General features: G+C 40.1%; 1 protein-coding gene and 2 long non-coding RNA genes across 8 annotated transcripts in view; 1 reads left to right on the top strand and 2 right to left on the bottom strand.

The window, feature by feature from the left end:
* LOC109876182 (uncharacterized) overlaps nt 1-9673 on the bottom strand; it is a 33065-nt gene extending 23392 nt beyond the window's left edge. The window contains exons 1-2 of one of the 3 annotated variants that reach the window (XR_002252948.2): nt 9462-9673; nt 8784-8891 (exon numbers count right to left, since the gene is read on the bottom strand). This is a non-coding gene — a long non-coding RNA (uncharacterized LOC109876182). Of the gene's footprint in view, nt 1-8783; nt 9143-9171; nt 9273-9461 lie in introns of those variants that run through there. The other 2 variants (XR_004210465.1, XR_004210464.1) reach the window with 2 other exon arrangements.
* Nucleotides 1-19896, top strand: part of LOC109876184 (uncharacterized) — a 171861-nt gene that overhangs the window by 123307 nt on the left and 28658 nt on the right. Inside the window, exons 3-5 of one of the 4 annotated variants that reach the window (XM_031828060.1) lie at nt 15595-15602; nt 16775-16826; nt 17988-18284. In XM_031828060.1, coding sequence (XP_031683920.1) covers nt 15595-15602; nt 16775-16826; nt 17988-18284 — 357 coding nt within the window. Of the gene's footprint in view, nt 1-2368; nt 2416-15594; nt 15603-16245; nt 16453-16571; nt 16622-16774; nt 16827-17521; nt 17572-17987; nt 18285-19896 lie in introns of those variants that run through there. The other 3 variants (XM_031828062.1, XM_031828061.1, XM_031828063.1) reach the window with 3 other exon arrangements.
* LOC116374502 (uncharacterized) lies at nt 2277-8777 on the bottom strand. The gene is made up of 2 exons (XR_004210470.1): nt 6844-8777; nt 2277-6695 (listed from the first exon to the last, which is right to left on the bottom strand). It is a non-coding gene; the product is annotated as an uncharacterized LOC116374502 (long non-coding RNA).

Genomic DNA, 19896 nt, shown 5'->3' on the forward strand with positions numbered 1-19896 from the left:
ATGTAAAAAATGTGGAACGAATAGCGCTTTTATTGCTAAATGTGATCTAGCATAGGTAAATGGCAAATATTAACAATGTATGCTGTCTGTATTGCTGGTAATTGATATAAGTCAACATCTAAGTATTAAGAATGAAGTATTTATATGTAAATTGTTGTGGCTATATTGTTTTAAAAACCGAATAATGTTGTGGGTCCATCAGACCTGCGAACATTGGATGAATAACAAAAACATGAACACCACACAAGGGTTAACCATCATGGCTACCACAGCATTCTGCAGTGATACACCATCCCATCTGGTTTAAGCTTAGTGGGACAATCATTTGGTTTTCAACAGGACAATGACCCAGAACACACCTCCAGGATGTGTAAGGGATATTTGACCAAGGAGGAGAGTGATGGAGTGCTGCATCAGATTACCTGGCCTCCACAATCACCCAACCTCAACCCAATTGAGATGGTTTGGGAAGAACGCTGAGTGAAGGAAATGCAGCCAACAGGTGCTCAGCATATGTGGGAACTCCTTCAAGACTGTTGGAAAAGCCTTCCTCATGAAGCTGGTTGACTGAATGCCAAGAGTGTGCAAAGCTGTCATCAAGGCAAAGGGTGGCTACTTTGAAGAATCTAAAATGTATTTTGATTTGATGAACACATTTTTGGTTACTACATTATTCCTTGTGTTATTTCATAGTTTGATGTCTTTACTATTATTCTTCAACTGTGGATAGATGGTAACATTCACGCAAAACTGAAAGCGTAAACTACTGCATTTAACCATGGCAAGGTGACTGGGAATATGGCAGAATACAAACAGTGTAGTTATTCCCTCTAGCTTAAACTGACAGATTTAGATTTGTTGTATTATGTTAATTACATTGACACACAGGTCAATCGATTAAGGATTTTAAAGGGGTACACACAAATTCACCATCATGAGTAAGAAACTGAAAAATATTTAAATCAAACCCTACTTCATTGATAGAAAACATTTGCCACAGAAAATAAATGATTTGCAGTATGGATCAGATGAGAGAGGTTATTACCACTAAATAAATCAGTTTATCTTGTTTGTTCAAGCCTAGGCAGTGAAGGGTTGGATCCGGAAAACCTTAAGCCTGAGACGTAGTAGTTTGGGGAGGCCTGAACAAACAAGACTTACTGGCACAGACAGACAGAAAACACAGGTATAAATACACAGGGGATAATGGGGAAGATGGGTGACAAGTGGAGGGGGGTGGAGTCAATCACAAAGACAGGTGATACAGATCAGGGTGTGACATTTCAGGTGTTATGGCAACTTTGATTTGATCTCTATTGCTATTCAATATCACTCTTTTTGAATATGGAATGAAATGATGGATAAGATGTAAAAAGTATATCCTACGCAGCATTGTGTAATAAATGGTAAGACAATGGAAGTGATAGGTGTAGAACCTACAGGAGATAAGGTTAATAGCCCAGTGCCAGCTATGGCCAACCTCCAGAGGGCGAGCTATGCAAACTTACTTCCCTTCCTACTCTGTATATAAAGCAGCATGTTGCCAACTCATCATTCAACTCATACAATAGTTACTAGAGTTATATGGCATTTCAGAAACCAGATTATGAATTTATGAGTTTGTTATTTTTTACACTAGCGTGAATGTTGGGCTAGTATGAAGCCAGTACATTTTCACCAGGACAGTTACATTTGTTGAATTAATAATTTATTGAATGACCGCCATAATGTTTGCAGGAGTTTGCTGTGATGAGATGGATCAGTCACCTTCTCACACAACGGAAAGGCCAGTTCACCCTGACTGAGGACATCTCCACAAGCACCCAGTTCGTAGAGGCCAAGAGTCTGAGATCAGAGGACTCTGCTGTTTATTATTGTGCTCGAGAGACACCGCTGGGGAAGCTGCACCAAAACCACCCAGTCAAAAGTATGCCACAAATGCACACGCAATACCTCTGTGGCCCACCTAGGGGTCACTGCCCCTTCTTAGACTTCCACTGTTCTACAGTATGATGTCCCAATACTGTACCATAATATGTAACACTCCACATTCTTACAAATTCTCTTTCATATTCCTGTAGTGCAAAGAACATTTATTTTACAATCTAAAGAGATGATGCACAACTCACTCTTTAAGTATAATTATATATGCTCATCTGTGCACGCTATCCTTCACCCACAACGGACGGTGAGAACGGATTGGCATTTCTTCATATACATTTGGATTATAAAATCTGACAAGATCAACTCTACTGGATAAAGACAAATTTCCAAGGTAAAAATAAGATAATTTATTGAATCAGAGAGATTTGTGATGACTCCAGGGAAATATGACAGGTACCTGATAGATGTATTGGTCTCTGGTGTGTGGAGAGGTTTTTGTATGGGTGTGTGTCATCGTGATAACAACGGGGGCACAGTGTTACAAACCATAACAAAAACCACTGTAGTGGAAATGGCTACCTACTTCATCTCATACACAAATATAAGATAAACATTTAAACAGCTTCTCCAACTATTGGATTCCGACAACAGAATATCTTTTTTTTAAATTAAAAAAGCAGTATTTTAACATTTAAATAAGAACTAAAAATGTACTTAATCACTGTCTATAAAACTGTCCCAGCAAAGTTCTTTAATCCTTGTTATGGTCAAAATGCCTGACAGAGCAAAAGCTGAAAGCCCAAACTAATAAAATAGATATTAATAAGTAGTAAAACAGAATTTGACATTCTGTTCATCAGATTAAAACCAATAGATCATGTTGTGGTTGCTGTGAAAAGTTGCACATGTTTATTCCAGCTTTGGCCCTGCACAGAGTGGTGGGGGGTTTGTACAGGGTTAAACCACTGTGCCATATAGCGGGTCACAATGATACAGTCCATGACAAAAAGCTTCCACCTCTACCTGAGAGGGGGTGGATCTTTGCTATAAAGGAACCCATTTGCCATTATGTTGAGGACTCTCAACTTTTCATTAGAGATACTGAACTGTTGAAAGTCAAAATGCTATTGCAAAAGCTTAATTATTATTAAAGGTGAAGATTAAGCATAACTCTGACTCGTGTGTGATTTGCTCTCTCATCAGTTGGTAATTAAGGAAATTTCCACGACACTACCAAGCACAGAGTGTGAGAGTGCTGACACCTAAGGAACACAGACATGTACATTCTGATTGTATATAGGCAGTTAACCTGAACGTGCTGGTACATTTATACACATCAACTCAAACAAATGTCCATACTCTTTAGGCCTACTTCAGACAAGAAAAACTTTAAAACCGACATACACTGAGGAACAACTATTTTTATGTACACTGTAAATCATGTGATCAAAAAAATTAGCTTGAATTGAACTTCAATGGTTGTTGTAAATGACACAGAATTGGAAAAAGACATTGTGCACATGGAGACATTGGAGGTTTCAGTGAGTTTAACGGAGGATTCTGTGGCTATATGTGACATGGGTTTTTGTAATGGTGTGAGTCACTGTGTACAGGAGTGGCCACAGTGATAAACATCAATACAAAAACCTCTCCATGGACATGAGGGTTGACAGCATTGTACTGTGTAAACATTGTCTTCACTCTGGACCCATATGGGAGAGCATTTCACTGCTATGAATTTGAATGGTCAAATTCTCATCTTCATTTTCTCCATTCCAGTATTGGTTGCTATTCTACTATTGTGTCCTATGTTTCTTATTTCATACTGATTCCTACTGTGCTGTTTTTAGCCAAAATGTTGTATGACAATCATGTTGTTTTTCTGAAACGCTTGTCCATATAAATATACAGTAGCACTCTTTAAAGGTGGTCAGTCCTGACATTTCAGATGTAACAATCATGGTTATCACGTTGTCCAGACATATAGCTTTATTTACAGGAGGAATCAAATACCAAGTCTCCTATTATAGTCATATCAAATACTGCCTTAGTCCAAAGAGTATTCCTTCTACTGCAACATCATTTAGAAACATTCTATATCGTCAACTACTGATATATAGCAATCTCAAGTACTCCATCTGAGGTTAATTGATAGGCTACATCAATGATTGATGAGACGCTTTTATGTTTCCTCCATAAACGCGTTGAAACCACATTGTTCATAATCAATTGTTGGGAAACAATGTTGTACCAAACACAACAGATGCTTCCTTTTGATATTGAGAGAAATGGCATCGATGTCTGATGTCTCACACAACTGCCCAAACTACATTGTAAATTCCCCCGTCTGGACAGGAGAGGGGTTATTGTACAAGGATGTATCACAGTGCAGAATAATGGCCACAGTGATACAGCCCATGACAAAAACCCTACCCCATCTCTAACACTGATGCTGGGTTTAGAGTGTGTATTAGGGGAGAAACTAGGTGAAGAGCGTAATGTGTGTTTCTCATACCTTTGGTTCACCATGCTTGATATATTCATAGCTTTTTAAAATTCTTCTTCTGTTTTACCAACATATGTATCATCTGTTAATTAGGAAGACACATTTATCGATGAGAATTGGACATAAAGTTGGTATGAAGTGGAAAACCAGTTGATGCATTAACATGATTTCCAATTCTATTATGATACATTTTTTAAAGTTGATTGTTAATGAAAGTTTATTGGGGGAAAACTATGGTGTCAATGTTGGAGATAAAATAACAAATGGTTTTATTGAGGGAGTCGCTATGTTGCATGAGTTTTTGTACTGGCATGCATCAGTGTGTACACTGGGAGCCACAATGATATACACCAGTACAAAAACCTCAGCACAAGTGGTTATCTCACCAGAAGCTGTATTAAGTGACGGATCATACTGGAATATTCTGAATACGCCTTATATGAATTCTGGATATAATGACTATGGGCTATGTTGAATACAACTGTTTAATCTTAAAATGTGTCATGACTTCCGCCAAAGTCGGTTCCTCTCCTTGTTCGGGCGGCGTTCGGCCGTCGACATCACCAGCTTTCTAGCCATCGCCAATCCACCTTTCATTTTTCCATTTGTCTTGTCTTGTTTTCCTACACACCTGGTTTCAATTCCCTCAGTATTAGATGTGTATATAACCCTCTGTTCCCCCTTGTCTGTGTGTGGCATTGTTTGTTGTTTCGTGTATGTGCACACTAGACTGGTCTGCGCTGGGTTATGTCAACCCATATTGTGTCTAGCGTTCTTAGTGCCGTGTGTTTTGTTCACCGAAATATAAGGCTCCTTTGGCTACCCAGTGTCCTCAGTCAAGTTTAGAGCCTACGTGCAATAACATGATTATCCGAAGGACACATAGCTGCCATCATGCAAATATACTCCCCTGTAACTACAAAGAACAGCCTGCAACACTAACGAGCTTAGAAGTGCCAAGCTATCTCACTGACATTGACCCTTGCATGCACTCCTGCATAAACAGGAAACACCTGAGCCTAAAGCAGACATTACCAGTCCCTAAAATCCACGCTTCCTTGACACACATACATTTCATGAGCACTGTACACTCACACTCTACCCCCCCCCCCCCCCCTACTGGTCGGGTGCCAAGAGCAAAGGACTTTGCTGTGCACCAATGGGGCTCCTGCTCTGGCTAGAGCAGGGCCCGCCTCCAACTCTTCAGGACCAGTCAGAAGATCAACACGACGAGACTCCACCTACATTATTCTGTGTATACATTCTGGTGTAAACTCTGGCGAGAGAGCCTCATTTTTCTGACTCCTCACAGAGTCATATTGCTTAGGTCCGTGCACGATGTAGGACAAGATATCTTTGACCAATAAACTGCCGTTTTGATACACCTGATTCCACTCTGTCCAGCGTCGTTGTTTTGCAGTATGTAAACACCAACACTCTCCTGCACCTGACTCCCTTATAGCCAGTTACGCATACCTAACAAAATGAAACAATCTATAATCTTAAACTAGCTGTTCTCCTGCACCTGACTCCCTTACAGCCAGTTACGCATACCTAACAAAATGAAACAATCTATAATCTTAAACTAGCTGTTCTCCTGCACCTGACTCCCTTATAGCCAGTTACGCATACCTAACAAAATGAAACAATCTCTAATCTTAAACTAGCTGTTCTCCTGCACCTGACTCCCTTATAGCCAGTTACGCATACCTAACACAATGAAACAATCTATAATCTTAAACTAGCTGCTCTCCTGCACCTGACTCCCTTATAGCCAGTTGCGCATACCTAACAAAATGAAACAATCTATAATCTTAAACTAGCTGTTCTCCTGCACCTGACTCCCTTATAGCCAGTTGCGCATACCTAACAAAATTAAACAATCTATAATCTTAAACTAGCTGTTCTCCTGCACCTGACTCCCTTATAGCCAGTTGCGCATATCTAACTAAATGAAACAATCTATAATCTTAAACTAGCTGTTCTCCTGCACCTGACTCCCTTATAGCCAGTTGCGCATACCTAACAAAATGAAACAATCTATAATCTTAAACTAGCTGTTCTCCTGCACCTGACTCCCTTATAGCCAGTTACGCATACCTAACAAAATGAAACAATCTATAATCTTAAACTAGCTGTTCTCCTGCACCTGACTCCCTTATAGCCAGTTACGCATACCTAACAAAATGAAACAATCTATAATCTTAAACTAGCTGTTCTCCTGCACCTGACTCCCTTATAGCCAGTTACGCATACCTAACAAAATGAAACAATCTATAATCTTAAACTAGCTGTTCTCCTGCACCTGACTCCCTTATAGCCATACCTAACAAAATGAAACAATCTATAATCTTAAACTAGCTGCTCTCCTGCACCTGACTCCCTTATAGCCAGTTGCGCATACCTAACAAAATGAAACAATCTATAATCTTAAACTAGCTGTTCTCCTGCACCTGACTCCCTTATAGCCAGTTACGCATACCTAACAAAATGAAACAATCTATAATCTTAAACTAGCTGTTCTCCTGCACCTGACTCCCTTATAGCCAGTTACGCATACCTAACAAAATGAAACAATCTATAATCTTAAACTAGCTGGTCTCATGCTTTTCCTTTTTATGTCATATTTGGAGCAACCATTGAATTCTGTCTGCAATTAAACGTTCTCACATAAATATCATGTTAATAACTTTGAACTAGCTTTTTTCATCATATTTGGAAGAACATTGAATTGGCTGGACTTAAAAAGTAACATATTGACATTTTTAAAGTAGAATTATTCGTCACATATAGACGTTTTGACAAATGTCGATTTTGACTGCAAATGAATAACATGTTTCACATGAATACATTAGCCTTACTGTGGGAGCATTTGACGTGAGTTTTTGTAATGGTGTGTGTCACTGTGTATGGGGGCAGCCACAGTGATACACACCACTACAAAAACCTCAGCCCAAGTGCTGGTCATGGCAGCACATACTTACTGAAACCTCAGCAGACTCTGTGACAATTAACTGCTTATACGACAATACCTGCCCCAATCCAAATAGATTTAGTGCAGAGTTAGTGCAGTGATACCTTATATCTAATACTGATATCCAACTTTGCGCAACACAGACCTAATGCTATAGTCATACATAAAAAAACATGTTTTGTTTTCTTTAGTTATATCATGTGACAAGACACCTACAACGATAATATCAAAATAACAAAGGGTTGGCCCTTTTCTTAGCTGAGCTATACATATGCAGTCTGAAAATATTTGCCTAAAATCTGCTAAGTTATCTTGATGATAAGAGGTAGCAATGAAAGGTCTAGGTCTTTAATCATGTGTTGAACACTGGTACCTACATTTGCCATTATCGTTTACAGTGTCATATCGCTCGTCATAAAACTGATGTTGATATGAGTTGATGTATGGATGGACAAAAACATAGATTAACATACAAATTAATGATGATTCAACTAAAATAACAGACATAGTGGGAACATTTTGGTCTTGTGGTAGAGCGTATCCACACTGGATATTATTTATGTAATGAGAGGTAACAGACAGGAAACCAGCCATGTCATTCACCACACTGAGGGAACAGGTGCTTCCTCATAACATAGGCACACTAACTAAAACCTCCTCTGGACTGAGGGTGCATAGAGCCCTCAGAAACCATCACTATGTTATGTCACTTTCTAAATCAACAAGCATTCAGTCTTTAGCCTGTTTTTCAATTGTAAAGTAAAAGTGAATCAAAAATATTTTTTTCAACATTAGTCCTACAACAAATACCAACCAAATTCTTGCTTCTGAGTTAATTGATCAATTGGCTCCTTATTTAGGTAGAGAATGTAAATTCCTGTCCCACCAATGAACTCAGTCCCTGAAGGCAAGGATGATAACTGGCAGATACTGCAGCCTGAGGACTTGGATAACCTTTTACTACATGCCATACAGCTCTGGAACTAGAAAAGTTACATGGCACCACAATGTTGTGTAAACATCTGTCACAAAGTGGCAACATGTCCTCCCCTTCCTCAGTCCACATAATTAGTCAACACAATACACAATATTTTCCATGAATTTCATGTTTGACCGACATTTAGAAGTGCTAGGTATAAGCAAAACAGCTCTCTTCCCTGCAGCGATGTAGTCTAGTCGCTAAACCATGAGTCCCAGTAAAGTCCCTAGTCCTCGAGTCCAAACTTGAGTCACGAGTCCTTTGGTAGTGCTAAAAGCTGCATTCCAACAATCTTTGAACCTACATTACATAAAGCAGAACGCTAACCATCTTAGAGTATTGCACATTAGTCGGGATAGCTTGCTACAGTAATTCAGTAGCTATTGTAACTATGTTGAATTAAGCAAAGTGGAGAGACTTTCGGGCAACAAGGTACCTACCATTTTCTGTGGTGTCCCAGAAGGGTAGGTGTTGGGACCTATCCTCTTCCTGCTCTACATGCTCCCACTTGACCAGATCTTCAGACAACACAGTGTCCATTTCCACTGCTATGCAGACATCACAAAGGTGAACATTAAAACAAATCCTGACACATCATCTGCTTTGTCAACATTGTCCAACTGTCTGGAAGAGGTCAAATCTCAGATGCAGAACAACTTCCTCCAACTCAACAGCAGCAAGACTGAAGCAATGCTGATAAGCACACCCCTGCAGATCACCAACTCCTGCAGCGTTCACCCTGCCATAGATGGCCACATCATCCCACTAACATCAGTCATCACTAATTTTGGTGTGAAATTTGACCCGGGTCTCTCCTTCCATGCCCACCTAAGTCACTTCTGTAAAACGTCATTCTTTCACCTGAAGAACATTTCCAGACTAAGACCCTCACCACATCTGATGCAAAAAAGCTAATACATTTACTGGGGGGCCAGCCTGCAAATTCAATTCATGAACTACAGCTCATCCAAAACAGTGCCGTAAGGATTCTGACACAAACAAAATAGTCTGCCCCCGTCACTCCCATCCTTACTGATCTAAAATAAAATAAAATAATATTTGTCACATAGTGGTCACAAAACAACAGGTGTAGACTTTACAGTAAAATGCTTACTTACAAGCCCATAACCAAAAATGCAGTCTTAAGAAAACCAAGTGTTAAGAAGTTAAAAAACAATACTAAAAAAGAGTACTAAAAAATAAGAAAATAAGAAATAATTAAAGAGCAAAAATAAAACAACAGTAACGAGGCTATTTACAGGGGGTACCGGTACAGAGTCAATGTGCAGGGGGGGGGGCACAGATTAGTTGAGGTAATAGAGGTGATATGTACATAGAGGTAAAGTGATTATACTTAGATAATAAACAGAGAGCCGCAGTGTAAAAATGGGGGGGAGGGCAATGCAAATAGTCTGGGTAGCCATTTGATTAGCTGTTCAGGAGTCTTGTGGCTTGGGGATAGAAGCTGTTAAGAACCCTTTTGGACCTAGACTTGGTGTTCCGGTACTGCTTGCTGTGTGGTAGCAGAGAGAACAGTCTATGACTAGAGTGGCTGGAGTCTTTGGCAATTTTTAGGGCCTTCCTCTGACACCGCCTGGTATAGAGGGCCTGGATGGCAGGAAGCTTGGCCCCAGTGATGTACTGGGCCATACACACTACTCTCTGTAGTGCCTTGCGGTCGGAAGCCAAGCAGTTGCCGTACCAGGATGTGATGCAACCAGTCAGGATGATGTCGATGGTGCAGCTGTAAAACTTTTTGAGAATCTGAGGACCCATGACAAATATTTTCAGTCTCCTGAGGGAGAATAGGCATTGTCACACCCTGCTCACAACTTTCTTGGTGTATTTGTACCATGTTAGTTTGTTGGTGATGTGGACACCAAGGAACTTGAAGCTTTCAACCTGCTCCACTACAGCCCCGTTGATGAGAACGTGGACATGCTCGTCCTTTCTTTTCCTGTGGTTCACGATCATCTCCTTTGTCTTGATCACGTTGAGGGAGAGGTTGTTATCCTGGCACCACACTGCTAGGTATCTGACCTCCTCCCTATAGGCTGTCTCATCGTTGTCGTTTATCAGGCCTAACATTATGTCGTCGACAATCTTAATGATGGTGTTGGAGTCGTGCTTGGCTATGCGGTAATGGGTGAACAGGTACTACAGGAGAGGGCCGGTGTCCTTAGCTTAGTGATGAGCTTTGAGGGCACTATGGTGTTGAAAGCTCAGCTTTAGTCAATTAATAGCATTCTCACATAGGTGTTCCTTTTGTCCAGGTGGGAAAGGGCAGTGTGGAGTGCAATAGAGATTGCGTCATCTGTGGATCTGTTGGGGCGGTATGCAAATTGGAGTGGGTCTAGTGTTTCTGGGATAATGATGTTGAAGTAAGCCATAGCCAGCCTTTCAAAGCACTTCATAGCTACAGATGTGAGTGCTCCGGGTTGGCAGTAATTTAGGCAGGTTACCTTTATGTCCCTTGGCACAGGGACTATGGTGGTCTGCTTGAAACATGTTGGTATTACAGACTCGGTCAGGGACAGGTGAAAATGTCAGTGAGGACACTTGCCAGTTGGCCAGTGCATGCTCGGAGTACACATCCTGGTAATCCATCTGGCCCTGTGGCCTTGTGAATGTTGATCTGTTTAATGGTCTTACTCACATCGGCTATGGAGAGCGTAGCTGGTGCTCTCATCCATGCTTCAGTGTTGCTTGCCTCAAAGCGAGCATATAAGTCATTTAGCTGGGCAGCTCATGGCTGTGCTTCCCTTTGCAGTCTGTAATAGTTTGCATGCCCTGCCACATCCGACGAGTGTCGGAGCCGGTGTAGTAGGATTCAATATCAGTCCTGTATTGACGCTTTGCCTGTTTGTCGGCGGGCGTAGCAGGATTTCTTATAAGTGTCTGGGTTAGAGTGCCGCTCCTTGAAAGCAGCAGCTCTACCCTTTAGCTCAGTGCGGATGTTGACTGTAATCCATGGCTTCTGGTATGCACATACTGTCACTGTGGGGACGACGTCATCAATGTACTTATTGATGAAGCCAGTGATTGATGTGGTGTACTCCTCAATGCCATTTTTTTATTTTACCTTTATTTAACTAGGCAAGTCAGTTAAAACTACTTGGCACCACACGTCCCGCTAGGGCACCTCCCCCCACTGCTCAACTGACACAGTAGCACACAGAACGCAAAAAATATTCTTAGAAATATTTAACCTCCACACATTAACAAGTCCAATAGCTCAAATGAAAGATAAACACCTTGTTCATCTAGCCACCAAGTCAGATTTCTAAAATGTTTTACGGCGAAAACATAGCACATATTTATGTCAAACCACCACCAAAGATAGGCTAATTTACATAGCCATTTTGTAGAACAATAGATGCAATCACAAAAGCAGGATTAAAAGTAAAATAATTCACTAACCTTTTGAAAGTCTTCATCAGATGACAGGAATAGGACATGTTATACAGTACATTTATGTTTTTTTCAATAATATGCTAATTATATCCATAAATCACGGTTTACATAGAAGGTCATGGCTAAAAAATGCTACAACAATGCCTGGAGAAATTATGGTAACTCTGCCAGATAACAGAAATACACATCATAAACGTTGACTAAATATACATGTTCTACATATACTTAGAAAGATACACTTCTTCTTAATAAAACAGCTGTGTTACATTTATTTTTAACTTTACAGATTTCGTTCACTAGGCTATAATGTGAGTCGGCGCTCAGGAATTAGCATTTTGGCTCCTCCACAGAAACCCAAATTTAACACATAAATGTTCCCTTACCTTTGCTGTTCTTCCATCAGAAGACCTGGAAGGGTTTATACTTACCAAAAACAGCTTTAGTTTTGAAGTCTGTGTCTTTCGGTTATCAAACACGACATATTTCGGTTGAAATGCAGCCAAAAAGTAAAGTTAGTTCGCACCAAAACGTTGAAATTACATATTATATGTCGACTAAACTTGTCAAACTTGGTTCAGAACACAGCATTAGCATGCTATATAGCTTCACCGCAATTCTCAGGACAAAGAGAAACACACGCATCGTTTAATCAATCTTGAAAGAAAGACAGCACAGGCGCAGATTGCACGTGAGAGTAACCTGTATTCTCGCGCGACCGAAAGGAATCGGTACGTCATTAATCTCGTGAGCGTGCGATTCACACAATGAGAAGCCCCATTGAAAGCGGACACCGCGCTGAAGGCATAGGAAGTGTTCCCAGGACCGTAGGTGCTTGGGAAGGGTGGGGGCGATGACGTCAAAGTTGGGCCAACTTTTTGGATGACAAGAGAGAGTTTGGGAGAATGAGTGCCCTGAGAGTTCTGCTTTACTTACAGACATAATTTAAACGGTTTTAGAAGCTTTAGAGTGTTTTCTATTCAATAATATTTATTATATGCACATATTAGCAATTTTTTACAGATTTTTTTTCTGTTTACTATGGGCACGCATTTCACCAACGGGGGCAGTATTCTGCCCTAGCCTTAACAGGTTTTAAGAACAAATTATTATTTTCAACTATGGTCTATGAACAGTGGGTTAACTGTCTTGTTCAGGGGCAGAACGACAGATTTTTACCTTGTCAGCTCTGGGATTCCATCTTGCAACCTTTTGGTTACTAGTCCAACGCTTTAACCACTAGGCTACCCTGCCGCCCCAGAATCCCAGAACATTTTCCCGTCTGTGCTAGCAAAACAGTCCTGTAGCTTAGCATCTGCGTCATCTGACCACCTTTTTATAGACCGAGTCTATAAAGTTCTGTATTGAGTTCTGTATTGAGTGAGTCACTGGTACTTCCTGTTTAGTTTTTGCTTGTAAGCAGGAATCAGGAGGATATAGTTATGGTCAGATTTGCCAAATGGAGGGCAAGGGAGAGCTTTGTACGCAACTCTGTGTGTGGAGTAAAGGTGGTCTACAGTTTTTTTCCCTCTGGTTGGGCATGTAACATGCTGGTAGAAATTAGGCAAAATGGATTTAAGTTTGCCTGCATTATAGTCCCCGGCCACTAGGAGTGCCGTCTCTGCATGAGCATTTTTTTGTTTGCTTATGGCCTTATACAGCTCATTGAGTGCAGTGTTAGTGCCTACATTGGTTTATGGTGGTAAATAGACAGCTACAAAAATATATAGATGAAAAGTCTTGGTAAATAGTGTGGTCTACAGCTTATCATGAGATACTCTACCTCAGGTGAGTAAAACCTTCCTTAATATTATATTTTGTGCACCAGCTGTTATTGACAAATAGACACAGACTGCCACCCATTGTCTTACCGGAGACAGCTGTTCTATCTTCCCGATGCATAGAAAACCCAGCCAGCTGTATGTTATCCATGTCGTCGTTCAGCCACGACTCGGTGAAACATAAGATATTACAGTTTTTAATGTCGGGTTAGTAGGATAGTCTTGATCGGAACTTATTCCGTTTATTAGGCACCACAACCTACATCCCCTTATATCTCTGTCTCTTCTTCATGCGAATGATAGGTATTTGGGCCTTGTCTGGTGTCTGAAGTAAATCCTTTGCATCAGACGCGTTAAAGAAAAAATATTTGTCCAGTACAAGGTGATAAATTGCTGTTTTGATATCCATAAGTTATTTTTGGTTATAAGAGATGGTGGCAGAAACATTATGTACAAAATTATTTACAAATAACTCAAAAAACACACAATAGCACAATTGGTTAGGAGCCCGTAAAACGGCAGCAATCCCCTCCGTCGCCATTATCTCCATTGGTTACCTGTTCCTCAAAGAATTGATTATAAATTCTCGTCCTCATCTACAAACCCCTAAATGGCATCGAGGACCCGCCTCCCTGTCAAACCTACTCTCCCCCTATGAACCTCCATGCACCCTATGTTCAAGCCACGCCAAACTCCTTCATGCCCCCATGACCAGGCTCCTCACAATGGGGGGCCGTGCCTTTTCATCTCTCACACCATACCTATGGAACTCCCTTCCAGATAATTTCAGGGTTGTTCAGACTGTTGGAGCTTTTAAAGCAGGCCTCAAGACTCATGTCTATCAGCTAGCCTACAATTCCTCCTCGACTTTAATTGTTCCTTTCATTATATGGTTAGATATTACTATGATTTTTTTTTTAAATGTTCTATTTTCAATTTTATATTATGCACTTTGAGATTATTACTGTATGAGGAAAAGTGCTTTTCAAATGTAATAAATTATCATAATTATTATTGATCAAGTCCGAGTCCAAGTCTGAGTCATCACTGGTCGAGTCTTGAATCTAGTCACGAGCATCAAAATCGGGACTAGACTAGTATTAGTACTGAACTGGAGTACTACAATGCTTCCCTGGGATAAATGGTTGCTGCTTGAAGTTCATGTACTTTACAGGTGGGAGCACGGCACCAGGGATGGACAGGGACATCTTCACCACCTGTTGAAGGTCCTTGTGGTCGAGAGCGGAGCAGTTTCCATACCAGGTTGTGATGCAGCTGGTCAAGATGCTCTCAATGGTGCAGCAGTAGAAGTTGGAGAGTATCCGGGGAGGACATGCCAAGTTTCTGCATCTGCCTTTGGAAGTAGAGGAGCTGTTGCTCCTCCTTGACCAGAGTGATGTTGTTGTGTGTCCATGTCAGGTTCTCTGTGATTTGGATGCAGAGGAACTTGAAGTCACTGACTCTCTCCACAGCAGTCCCATCGATGTATATATATATATGTATATATATGTATATATCCTTCTCCCTGATTCCTGAAGTTGACAATCACCTCTTTCTTTTTGCTGATATTGAAGGATAGGTTGTTGTCCTGGAAATGCACTGGTAGGTCTCTTACCTCTTCCCTTGTCTCATCACTGTTGTTGATCAGGCCTATCTGAAAACTTGGTGATGGAGTTGGTGTCGTGTCTGGCCCCGTGTGAAGAGTCAGTGTAGTGGAGGTATTTTTGAGAGTCAGTGTAGTGGAGGAGTTGTTGCCAATCCTCAGCTGTTGTAGCCTGTCAGGAAGTCCAGTATCCAGTTGCAAACGATGGAGTCTAGACCCAGGGCCCGAGCTTGGAGGGAACAGTGGTATTGAATGCTGAACTATAGTTAATGAACAGCATTCTCACATAGGTGTTCCTCTTGTCCAGGTGTGATAGAGCTGTATGGATTGCAATGGAGATGGCATCTTGAGTGGATCTGTTGGAGTGTTAAGCAAATTGGAGTGGGTCTAGTGTGTCTGGCATGCTGGCCTTGATGTGTGCCAGCCTTTCAAAGGACTATGATGACAGGGGTGAGTGCAACGGGGTGAGTCATTTAGGCATGTCAGCTTGGTTTTCTTGGGCACTGGAATGATTGTGGTCTTCTAATTGTTTCTATAGAGACGACCAATTAAGTGATGGTCGGCCATGAATGTTTTTTGGCCAAATGTCTGTGTTAAGCGTTGACCTAGATTATACATATCAAATTCGGGAATGATGGTCACCATTCACGACCAACTACCAGCAACTGTGTGGAAACAAGGAACAGAGATTTTGACCAACGATTGTTAATCCTGTGTGTCACCAAGGTATCACACCCACAGTATCTGGAATGAAATAGCCCTATCAGGATTAATAACTATCAGGATGATGCTCAAGATGCTTCCCATACATCAACATTCACAACAGATAGAGAAAGCAGGGGCTCACTCTCAAAAAGGACAGGAATAAAAATGTGCTCACACTTTCATCCAATGTTAACTTCATGCAACACTTCCGTTTTTTTTTTTTTTTTACCTTTATTTTACTAGGCAAGTCAGTTAAGAACAAATTCTTATTTTCAATGATGGCCTAGGAACAGTGGGTTAACTGCCTGTTCAGGGGCAGAACGACAGATTTGTACCTTGTCAGCTCGGGGATTCGAACTTGCAACCTTTCGGTTACTAGTCCAACGCTCTAACCACTAGGCTACCCTGCCGCCCCAAAATGGGTGCATCTCCCCAGGGAAGGAGGAGATGCCACCATCCAAGCCAACCATTAAGATGCCACAAAATAAAGTTCATGAAGCAATAGTTTGAAATGAATTGGGTTTTTAGTTTAGGGGCAGATAAACAATTATCACTGTGATTACTATTTCGACTACTGGGGGAAAGGGACCCAAGTCATGATAACTTCTGGTAAGTGGCCTTAACATTCAGACCTAAAGAAGTTGTTTAATTATTGACACATAACTAGTGACTATTTAGGTTATTTTGACTGATTTTGTACGAAGTATTGGTCAGACCATTCACTGTGACAACTACTTTGACTACTGGGGGAAAGGGACCATGGTGACCGTGTCCACAGGTAAAACAAAAACATATTCTGTTTATTTTTGCATTATTATTGAGGTTGGACTTTGAGTTAAAAGTCCCTCTCTCCTAAAGGCTTGAAATATTTATTTTTGGTCTTCACTTGCGGTAGTTTTTATGCGTTGCACGTATTGAGAGATTGCACTGTGACAATGCTTTTGACTACTGGGGGAAAGGGACCATGGTTACCGTTTCATCAGGTAAGAAAAAGCATTATGATTTCATCAAATGTGTCAGTGATCATTCGAAAAGTCAAATACATGTGGTTTTTATACAACTCGATTCTAGGCTTCATTTTGTCAATTTGCTAAATTGAATTGAGGATCAAAAACAGTAACGGTAGGCCTACTCTATGACAAAGGCGTATTCATAATCTGGACAGAAACAACTGAAATTCATTGATGTGATTTTAAAACGAACCTTTAAAAAGTATGATATGGATGATATTAAATATCGAACTACATTGGCACAGGTTTTTGTGCGTAGCCTGTATTGGTTATTTGCAATGTGACTACCGTTTTGACTACTGGGGGAAAGGGACAATGGTTACTGTTTCATCAGGTGAGACTTTCAATTGAAAATGTTGTAATCTTACAAATACATTTTGAAGCCGTTTATATTCTTCTGCTTTAGGTTATTAAATTAAAGGTTTGTCACTTTTAATCTGCAATGGAATTAAGATACATGTCTATAATGAAGCCTATTTGAAGTAAAGTGTGCCAAACAAACTTCAAGTAAAACATCATAACCTAACATTACAGTAAACGTAAATATCAGAAAGTATACAAAATAACTGTGTTCCTTTTGCGCATTTTGGTTAAGAATGGGAATAAGAGGGTATAGAACCTGGGGAGAATGCTTTTTCTACCACTTGTCAAGGTAATTGAACACAGTGCTACGCTGCTTTTGACTACTGGGGTCAGGGTACAATAGTAACCGTTTCAGGTAAGAATCTAATTTTGGTTGATGCAAGGTATAGTTCATAGTGGAAAATGATCGCTTAAATTTAAGGACAAATATTGAATCAATAAAAATATATATGTTTAATCAATCAAAAACGTATATAGCCTACAGTCCTAACTACCTGTCTTTTATCAGTGGATATTGTATTTTACGTGTTTGATAACACATTCAACTCGGTGTAACCTATGTGCATGTATTTGGAGTGAACAATATCCTACCCTGGTAATAAATCATCCTGTATTAAACCTAGCCTACTAAATGAATGTTAAATAACCCGACGATGTAAAATAGAATAGGTCCTCAGAATTGTTAACTATTTTATTTGGTCAGTGTTGGTTGATTTATGTATAAACTGTTGGGCTTTATGGAGTATTTGTAACACATTATTTATCTTACAGCCTCATCAACTGCTCCGACTTTGTTCCCTCTTGCGCAATGTGGCTCCGGGACCGGAGATATGATGACTCTGGGTTGCATTGCCACTGGCTTCACGCCTGCCTCCCTCACCTTCAAATGGAATGAAGAAGGCGGGAATTCCCTGACTGATTTCGTTCAGTACCCTGCGGTCCAAACCGGTGGAAGCTACATGGGAGTCAGTCAACTCCGTGTAAAGAGAGCAGACTGGGACAGTAAAAAATTTGAATGCGCCGTGGAACATTCTACTGGATCAAAGAAAGTACCAGTGAAAAAACAACGTAAGATGTATTTGTTTATCCATTTAATAACATATGTCACTAAAATTAATAATAATATATTATTGAGTTTAATACATTTATATCCATGTAGCCTATTAATCTACTAATTTCGTTAAAAAAACAGCCTCTGTGATTATCATAATTTGCGGGTAATTGTATGTTTAGTTTTGTTGAAAGACACATTTTTACAAATCAAAATATTGAAGACAATAAGTTTATGAAATCTGAATAAGACATAAAAATTGCACATATTTTTGCTGGAAAATTCCACTGCTGCAATTATGGACTATACAGCCTAGGGTACAATAATATTGATGCCTGCATATTACAATTGTTATCAACGCATGCAGTAATTTAGTAACACCTAAATAATTTAGTAACACCTAAATTACCTTGACACCTTAGGGAAAATTAAACAATAAATGCATTAGTCATTGCTAATTGCTGTTCAAAGTAACAATCAACATGTGTGTCACTGTCACCCACTGTAGAATAAACAATTTAGGCCAATTGTATAAACATTGATAGGTGTCAGTCTAGTTGTGGTGAATGTGCTATGACACTAGGATGAGGGTGGGTTGGAGTGGCTGTAGCTTGCCCCTTTAGTTGCTGACTATTTAAGCCATCTCCCCCAAGAAGGCATGCTACAAACAGTGTTGAGCTCTTTTTGCTTTCATCTGCCAGCATAATTATTCTATGTCCACAGTATAAGACGTTTTATACTTTGATATACACTTTTTAAAAATGAAAGAATATTTACTTGAATAGTACCGATTCAACGTTTGGTACAGAATGACAGCACAAACATTCTGTTACCAAACTTTGTGTATGCACTGTTCTTCAAGTAAATGTGTTTTTGTAAAATTTTCTGTGGACATTTTTAAAATGAGTCCTGTGGATAGAGTTGCATGGTTTGTTTAACTTGCAATCTCTGATTTTTGTTTGAAAAACATTTTAGAAGTGAAAAATCGGAGTCTCACTGTCACTCTGTTACCGTGAAATTTCCCATAAGCTGTTTAGCTGTTCTATTCATCTTTACTGCGCATTTGTATCCTATGCCAGCTTCTGCAAATGTATATTGTTTTCTCTCTGCTTCTGCATATATATATATATGTGTGTTTGTTTGTTTTTTAGCGGAATATCTGCAGCAGCCGTCTCTTTACGTAATGACCCCCTCTAAAGAGGAGATGTCAGAAAATAGGACGGCTTCCTTCGCCTGCTTTGCCAATGACTTTTCACCCCGTACACACACAATCAAATGGATGAGGATGGAAAAAGGAACAGAAAAAGAAGTTGTATCTGATTTCAAGAGTTCTTGTGAGAGTGAGAAGAAGAGTGAGAAAACTCTGTACAGCACAACCAGCTATCTCAGAGTCAATGAGAGTGAGTGGAAGAGTGAAGAAGTAACATTCACTTGCGTGTTTGAGAACAAAGCTGGAAATGTGAGGAGAACTGTGGGCTACACTTCATCAGATGGTGAGTAAAATACGTCAGATTATCTTCTCTTGGTATCTCATTAAAGGAGCATCAAGAAGCAGGGCTTTTGTGACAGAGCTCTAGGCCAGATTGAAAAGTTAGCACATTTTTCTAATTAGCACTTAAAGGTTTTTCT

This window comes from Oncorhynchus kisutch, linkage group LG6 (genome assembly GCF_002021735.2).
Source record: "Oncorhynchus kisutch isolate 150728-3 linkage group LG6, Okis_V2, whole genome shotgun sequence".
Taxonomy (NCBI): Eukaryota; Metazoa; Chordata; class Actinopteri; order Salmoniformes; family Salmonidae; genus Oncorhynchus; species Oncorhynchus kisutch.